At 38.0% G+C, this 9624-nt stretch overlaps 1 protein-coding gene across 1 annotated transcript; it reads left to right on the top strand.

Moving 5' to 3' along the window:
- Positions 1-734: 734 nt before the first annotated feature.
- On the top strand, positions 735-8900 carry LOC121386521. The gene is made up of 6 exons (XM_041517458.1): positions 735-816; positions 2025-2129; positions 2499-2591; positions 2950-3042; positions 3724-3816; positions 8491-8900. Exons 1-6 carry the CDS (start codon positions 754-756, stop codon positions 8596-8598), a joined length of 555 nt encoding a protein of 184 aa, XP_041373392.1. The 5' UTR covers positions 735-753; the 3' UTR covers positions 8599-8900.
- Positions 8901-9624: the final 724 nt, after the last annotated feature.

Raw genomic sequence — 9624 nt, 5'->3', positions numbered from 1 at the left:
CACATCACCTAATACACAGATATTTGAAAATATTCTAATTATTATCATATGCATACACACATAATTATGTAAATACATGCATACATACATACACATATATACATACATACTTAAAGGTGCATTTTCAACCTTACAAACGTTCCTTATGTGTTACATTTATCAGTGATACATGATGGCAAATTAATCGATATGACATATAATAGCTGCTTAATTAACAACATAATACAGTGGACTCTGTCTAAACCGGATTCTATGTAATCCGGATCTCTGCAAAACCAGTCTATTTCTAAATCCCCGCCCAGCTACGTTTATCTCTTAGGTATAAATCTCTGCCTAATCCGTATTCTGTCATCTCCGGACTCCGGATCAAAAATCACACATGCACATATACATATACAGTTATAACAGTATAGCGTGGAGTGGATGCACGTGCATGGTGCTGGACGCGCGCACCAACTCTTCCAAATTCGAAATTCGAAATGCACCGACGATTTTAGTTTGATATTTATATGAAATAAATTTATTTATTTTTAAGTAGTAAATGAAATTATATCGTTGTAATTGCTTTCATGAACATGTGATAAAAGGTATAACTTTTACATTTCACAAGGAAAAAGTAATAAATATTTTTGCAACGTTGAGATTGCCCCTTTAAGGGAATCATTTGACCAGTTGATTCAATCGTAGACTGTTTTGTTATTCTTTGTTTAGGTGAGACTTCGGCCAAGCAGTTGTCACGGACATCAAACCCGTATGCTGCACTCGGGGCCAGAGAGCAAAATGTGTATGAAGGTCTTGGACATCCGAACAAAAAAGGTATAGGCCTACATGGAACTTGGAACTTGGAAAATTGTTTACCATGCACATTCAGAACAAGCTGTTGTAGCGCACGCCTGCCCTGGGCACAAGTACCGGCCTCAACCGGTTCTTCCGTCCAGGACAGGAAAGGATTGGGGTGGGTGCAGGAGGGACCGCCTGCAATGACAGGTGCAAGGGAGCACCAGCAGTCCAACTGTGGCCGGTAACAGGCGGAAGGTGGTATGGTGCTATGTAATTTGGAATGTCCTGTAGGATTAAGCCAAAGGGAAATGGGTGCACATGAAGGAAATTTGGCGCAATTGTGACTGTCGTTCTAAAGAATAAAAGGTAGGGAAAGGCCTACATAGCACGTACATGCTTATATACACTCATCCACCCACACATCACCTAATACACAGATATTTGAAAATATTATAATTATTATCATATACATACAGACAGAATTATGTAAATACATGCATACATATACATATACACATATATACATACATACTTAAAGGTGCATTTTCAACCAGTGATAAATGATGGCAAATTAATCAATATCACATATAATAGCTGCTTAATTAATAACATAATATTAAAATTGTGATGCGGTGACTCGTCGTAAATTGTAATTTCCCAAGAATGGCGTATCTATGAAGAAGTTTGTTTTCTTTAACTACACTACTAGAGTACATTGATTTATTAATCATCGGCTACTGAATGTCAAACATTTCGTAATTTTGACATTTAGTCTTAGAAAGGAAAGCCGCCACATGTTTCCATTAGTAGCAAGAGATCTTTTATATGCACCATTCCACAGACATGATAGCACATACCACGGCTACCATTCGGCTACATCCCGCCCCCGTGGCGTATCCATTGAAATAGCCAGTAAATGTGAATATCTGATTCAAACTGAAATTGTGACGTCACGTGTTAACCTCCATGCCGTATCCACTGAAATGATCAGATGATCAGTTTTGTTTTACTTTGTTTACTATTTCTCATTCCAGCCAGTGCACCACGACTAGTAGATCAAATGCCGTGGTATGTGCTATCCTGTCTTTCTAATTGTACATACAAAAGATCCCTTGTACTAACAGAAACATGTAAGTGGTATGTCAAAATTACCAAATGTTTGACATCCAATAGCCGATGATTCATACATCAATGGGCTCTAGTGGTGTTGTCAAACAAAACAAATTGTGTTATCCTTTATATAGGTGAGGCGCAGGACAAGAAGCTGCCACATGAATCGAACCCGTATTCTGCACTTGGAGCCAGAGAGAAAAACCTGTATGAGGGTCTTGGGGACCAAAACAAAACGGGTATGCATCACACGTACATGTTTACCAACACACACACACACACACACACACACACACACACACACACGCGCGCGTGCGCGCGCGCACGCACGCACATATATATATATATATATATATATATACATACATACATCAAATAAAATATATAGACATTATAGATATAATTATTTTAATTATTAGCATATACATGCATACATAAGTAGATGCATATATGTACATAGACACACACATATATACTTTACAAATATGCATTCTCGAAGTTGCAAGTGACATATTTCTCTATGTTTTGTGTTTACCAATGATAAATAGTTTAATTAATTAATTAATCGACACCACATAATATTATAATCTTTGCTTAATTAACTGCAGACAACCAGCCGTCAGAGACACCAAAGCCGGATCCCGCACCAAGGACCCCAGAACAAAACCCTTATGATGATCTTGAAGATCCCAGTAAGAAAGGTATGCAACGTACATAGTTGCGTACCGATAGTCCCACACACCCATCCATCCATCCATCGATCCGTCCATCATGTAATATTGTACAGATAACAGAGGTATACAACGTATGTACGTACGTACATACATTCGTACCGACACAGCCACACACCCGCACACCTATCCATCCATCCATTCATCGCGTAATATACAGAAAAACAAAGGTATCCAACGTACATATATGCGTACCGACACACCCACGCACCCATCCATCCATCCTCCCATCCATCCATACATCCAACTATCCATCGCATAATATAGAGATCCATCGCAAATTAATCGATGTCACATTATATTATAATCTTTGCTTAATTAACTGCAGACATCCAGCCGTCAGAGACACCAAAGCCGAATGCAGCACCCGGGACCCCAGAGCAAAACCCTTATGATGATATTGAAGATCCCAGTAAGAAAGGTATGCAACGTACATAGATGTGTATCGACAGACCCACACACCCATCCATCCATGGATCCGTCCATCGCGTAATATTTTACAGATAACAGAGGGATACAACGTATGTACGTACGTACATACATTCGTACCGACACAGCCACACATCCGCACACCCATCCATCCATCTATCCATCCATCCATCGCGTAATATACAGAAAAACAAAGGTATCCAACGTACATATATGCGTACCGACACACCCATGCACCCATCCATCCATCCTCCCATCCACCGATTCATCTATCCATCGCATAATATATAGATAACAAAGGTATGCAACGTACGTAGATGCGTATCGACGCACCCATCTAATAGTTGCACCCTTGCGCGTGCTGTAACCTCACCGTGGTGCAGGGGTGTAACATTATCTTTGAGAATGGCCAAAACAGCACAAATCCCCTTGTTTTCTTCGAGATACAATTAAAATTTTGAATAAAAGTCAGTATCTATCTGTGATATTTGCACAGTTCTTTACACTGTGTTTTTATTTAACTTTGCATTACCATAGTTTGACACCCAATAGCCGATGTATTTTTCGTGCTGGGGTGTCGTTAAACATTCATTCATTCATTCATTCATTCATTGCATCTAATAGTTGCAAATTAATCGACACCATATTATAATCTTTGCTTAATTAACTCCAGACAACCAGCCGTCAGATACACCAAAGCCGGATGCCACACCAAGGACCCCAGTACAAAACCCTTATGATGATCTTGAAGATCCCAGTAAGAAAGGTATACAACGTACATACATGCGTACCGACACACCCATCCATCCATCCACCCACCCATCCATCCATCCATCCATCGTGTAACATACAGAAAAACAAAGGTATACAACGTACATATATGCGTACTGACGCACCCACACACCCATCCATCCATCCATCCATCGATCCCTCCATCCCTCGCGTAATATACAGAAAAACAAAGCTATACAATGTATATATATATGCGTACCCACACCTGCACATCCATCCATCCATCCATCTCTCATTATACAGAGATACATGTATTTGTCAGTTTAGCGGGAAGATGGGGGTCACATGCACCCGTCTGATTTATTTTTCTAATTTACTTGTTTAATCCTGGAGATGTCTAGTAAAGAAATGTTCATGTTCCCGTACAACAATTCTTGGCTCCAAGCTTCCCTTTGACGATCAACTTGGCAGCAATGTTCAGCATTATACGGACAAATGACTCCATGTTTCAGTGTAATTGTGATCGTTATACAACTTGGAGACTCCCATTTTAAGGAAACCATGTGATCAAGTGAAGGCCCTGCGATTCGATCACGTAATTGTGTCCAGTGGATCTGTTTTGTTATACTTTATTTAGGCGAGGCGTCGAACAAGCAACCGTCACAGGAACTAAGCACATGTGATGCACCCGGAAACGCAGAGGAAAGTCATTATGATGTTCCCGCAAAATATGATGCACCTGGATCAACAGAGAAAGTCCCTACGATGTTCCCCCAACATGTGGTGCACATGTATCATCAGACGAAAATCCTTATGGTGTTCTCCCAACTTCTCACTTCACTGAAAAAGGTACAGACAAACAGGCACACAGTAGTAGTAGCAGCAGTATCAGAAGCAGTAGTAGTAGTTGAAGAAAGAGAAGAAGAAGGAGGTACCGACACACCCGCACACAGTAGCTGTGGCAGTAGTGGTAGTAGAAGAATTAGTAGACGAAGCAGAGGAAGAAGGAGACAATACCTGTAGCGTGTACCAGTATCGTTTCACATGCGAGTACTGTGTTCTTCAACACACCAACTCCATCTATCGTCATCGTCATATGCTACACTACCAGGCGACAATCGCGAAAGAAAACCCATAAGGAACATGGGGGTGGGCAAGGGCGCCTGTGCCCCTATACTTGAGGAAGAAATTGTACGTTTTGTGTTCTTGTTCTGTTCTATATACATCAAGATAAATATATCTGTTTAGGTGAGGCGTCGGACAAGCAGATAACACAGGACCCGGGGAACCCAGAGGAAAGTCACACACACACTTGACACACACACACACACGCGCGCGCGCATGCACGCACGCACACATTCTCTCTCTCTCTCTCTCTCTCTCTCTCTCTCTCTCTCTCACACACACACACAAAATATATATATATATATATATATATATATATATATATATATATATATATATATATATATATATATATATATATATATATATACAGTGAAACCCCTCTAAACCGGACATCAATGGAACCAAGTATATTGTCCGGGTTTCAGAGGTGTCCGGTTTCCAGGGGTCTGCATTTACGTAACTACCTTCCCTTCCCCATTAATTAGCGAACTCTGCTTTATAAACCTCTCGCTTCTTGATAATGTCTCCAACTGCTGAATTTCCGATACTAGACTTTTCACCCCAAAATCTTAACGTTGGTTTCGGTTTACTTTCGAAACTTTTAATTATTTAAAGTTTATAATCATGTGATAGTTCAACACAGCGACGTTTAGCTGGTCGTTTTGTTATGTTGAAAATCGATATGAAAATAAAATGTTACTAACATCTGTTCGACCATGCAAAGCCAAAGTTACTGTTGTTTACTCTTTATTTAGCTAAATAAATGTTTTTAAAAGAGCAACAAATTCACACGATAGGAAGACAGTGAATTAAATTCATTGTTATTTTTTTTCGATCTTTGAAGCAAATCATGTACCACGTTTGTGAAGGAATATATAGACCGTCAATCACCTTCGTGACTTAAAGCATCAAACCCAAACCCGAACTCGGCTTATCGCAACCAACACAATGCTTGTGTAAATTAAATATCTACGCTGGCGATGGGTCTTTTGTTAAATGTTTATTGACATGTTGCCAACCTTGCCTACTTAGGGGCGTGTAACTGTGATTACATTTATAATAGCGAACCCGAGCATGTGCACATTATATGTTCGCAGACAGGTAATCCGGCTGGGGTGACATTAGGAGCAATTAGTGGGGACGATTTACACTAAATTGACACATTGGGACCAAATTGTTTGTCTGGTGTTCAGTTTAGAGGGGTAAATTTTAGTGTTAAAAGATACGCAAATCACGGGACCGTGTAAAACGTCCGGTTTTGAGGGAATTCCGGTTTAGTGAGGGTCCGGTTTTGAGGGGTTTCACTGTGTGTGTATATATATATATATATATATATATATATATATATATATACTGTAGATCCTGAAATTAATGTGATCATAATATTAATGCGAAAAATGCGATCTCGTGTTATTCGCATTAATAATATGACGCATTTATTTCTATCTTTGTCTATGTGTCCCACGTTATTAAAACAAAACAAACAAAGATTAAAATTCTAACATATAACACAACTGGAAAACAATTCATTGTAGGCAAGTCTGACTAATTGTTGACTAGTTCAGCAAGCTATGTGTCACACTCTTTTAAATCATTGAATAAAATTCTGATTCATTTATAAAACAACTGGAGCACAATTCATTGTAGATGAGACATACTAACTGTGCAATAATCTAACAAGATGCCTGCCACGCATGATGACTGCAGGGTCTTTGCCTATCCTATCACAAGCCGACACGATACAACGTGTGTGAATGTGGTTTAGCACGTTATTCCTGAGGCCGACCGTTTCTTTGATTTCACTGTTCAAGTTCACTGCAACTTAGTTGGGTGAATTGTTTTTTTGTTATGACTGAAATATGTCTACATTCTTAGGAAGATACAGTTGTATTGGTACATATATGCTAATGTTTAACCAGATTTATGTAACCATACCTGCTACGTAATTGAACGCTGCAAAATATGCTTGGAGTTGATCTCACTAAGGACTAAACAGGTTAACTGCTGTGTACACAGATATGTTAGTTGATCTCATTGAAGACAACTGTAACATGGATTCAATCAAAATGTACACGGACGTGTGTTGCTAGGAAAGTAATATTTCAAAGGGAGGCCACTCGCATTAATTTCATGTCGCATTTTAGTCTGCCCACCGTCACTCGCATTAATTTAGGGATGCGTTAATTTCAAGATCTACAGTAGATATATATATATTAAATGTAACACGTGCTTATCAGGGAAAAGTTCAGATGAGGCATATATTTATATCTATAGATGGATGGATGGATATAGATACCAGTTATGTTCCACATTCCACTACCATGTACTGTCGTATATACCAACTCCATCTATCGCCATCCACATATACTACCTGGCGACAACACGAGACACCCGTGTAATGTATGGGAACTGGTCAAGTTGAGTAACATGGATCTGATCATGTACTGGTGCGCTGTGTATGTTTTATTGTATTTATACTTAGGTGAGGCGCTGGAAAACCCATCACAGAAATCGAACACCTTTGCTTCAAGGTACACTGGCGTAGCAAGCGAGGAGGGAGGAGAGGGGGGGGGGGGCAAGGGAGCATGTATTCCCCACTTTTCTTGATCCAGTAGCAGCAGCGATGGTTTATAGATATATAGATAGATAGATAGATAGTAGTAGTAGTAGTAGTAGTAGTAATAGTAGTAGTAGTGTATATATATGTGTGTATATATATATATATATATATATATATATATATATATATATATATATATATATATATATATATATATATATATATATATATATATACACATATATAACGATATCTGGAGTGGGAGGTGGGGGGCACAACCTCTAGTGAGTGTCACCGCCTCTGTAGTGGGGACACAAGCCATATTTATACCTTCATTCGTATGCATTAGGGAAACATATGTACATGTTCGTCCTTTAGCCTGAGGGGAATGGATTCTCATAAACACATTATAGCTCTATTATAGTAGGCCTACGCACACAATTACAAATTTGTGCGAACTATTTTATTTACTTGCATGAGGTTTTCTTCATTTTTGGGCCCGAGACGTAGCACTAGCTTTATGCGCGGTCGGTTTGGGATCGATCCCCGTCGGTGGTCTTATTGGGCTATTTCTGTCTCCAGCCAGTGCACCACGATTTGTACATCAAAGGTCGTGGCCCATGAAGTGCCGACAGCGGGTTTCCCTCCTCAATATCTGTGTGGTCCTTCACTATATGTCCGACGCCATATAACCTTAAATAAAATGTGTTGAGTACGTCGTTAAATAAAACATTTCCTTCATTATTTCTTCATGTTTAATTGATTGATTGATTGATTCATTCATTGATTCATACATTCATTCATTCATTAATTTTATGTGCTAATCTGTCTGTGATGGTGCACATGAAAGATCCCTTGCTACTAATATAAAAATATAATGGGTTTTCTATCTAAGACTGAATTACCAAATGTAATAGCCGATTATTAATAAATCAATGTGTTCTAATGGTATCATTAAAGAAAACAAACTTTATTCATTAATTTATTTATGCATGTATGTATTTTTGTATTTATTTACAGAAAGAGACTGAAGCACATGTTCACAGTTTATGGCTAGAGATGCTGCCGTCAAAAAGAAAACAACTGAAGAAAAAACAGGGAACATTGTGTTTGCCAAATTGTGTTTAACGACAGTTACTTTTAAGCATTAAATTTTATTTGCAACTAGTATTTAACATGACAGTATTGTGTAGCGACCGGTTAAACTTGTATAGTTAACAAAATGATCTCAGAAACTTAATTATGAAAATAACCCACCAAGCACAATTAACTCACTATGGCTATCTGTATTATTTTGTCTGGACGCATTTTGCACACTTACCACATTAAAGAGACATTCCTGAGTTTGCTGCAATAATTAAGATGTTATCGACTAACAGAGACTTTTTAACGATTGTCATTACATATCAAATATATGTTTCTGCATAAAATATTAGTGGCTGTATATTAAACGTGTTTTTTTATTGTTCTAATATTTATACTAGGTTAAATTTCATTTTATTTCCTAAAAATAAATTGTTTTCGTATTTGAAGAAAAAATCTAGTTTGGGCTTCTTGCAAATATAAAAACGACCAGAAACGCATTGAATATACAGACACTGATATTATAAACAAGAACATATATTTAATATGTATTGCTAAATCGTATGTAGTAAAACAAATAACACATCAAAAAATTTAGAACAATATATAATTAGTGGAACAATTTTAAATTCAGTAAACATAAGTTAGGAAACACTATTTTAATCGTATGCCTCAGTAGGGACTACTCTATCTATTAGGCATGATAATTACCTTTCTTTGAATATCGGTAATATTAGTGGTAGAATCAGAATTAGGTCCACACAAATAAGCTGCTGTTCGACTGTGTTTATTTTATTGCAGACAGTTTTATAGTGCAAATTAATATTATTAGATTGAAGTTAATAGATGAGGGCATTTAGTTCGCTAAGTTTAACTTGTTCAGATTGAAGACTTCTTTGTGGTAATTCCAACCCCTGCAAATACATGTAGCACGTTTAGTGTAAAATGTGTGTAGTCCGGCCAGTTTTAGTAGGTGTATTTGTTAAAAACCAAAATTCTGTGAGAAAGAACTGAACAGGGGTTGTCTTTTTCAGAAGATATTGCAACACACACACCCAACCCCAACCCCAC

This window comes from Gigantopelta aegis, chromosome 12, assembly GCF_016097555.1.
Source record: "Gigantopelta aegis isolate Gae_Host chromosome 12, Gae_host_genome, whole genome shotgun sequence".
Lineage (NCBI taxonomy): Eukaryota > Metazoa > Mollusca > Gastropoda > Neomphalida > Peltospiridae > Gigantopelta > Gigantopelta aegis.
Note: the sequence above shows the minus strand (reverse complement) of the source record. Positions and strands in the feature narration are given on the sequence as shown.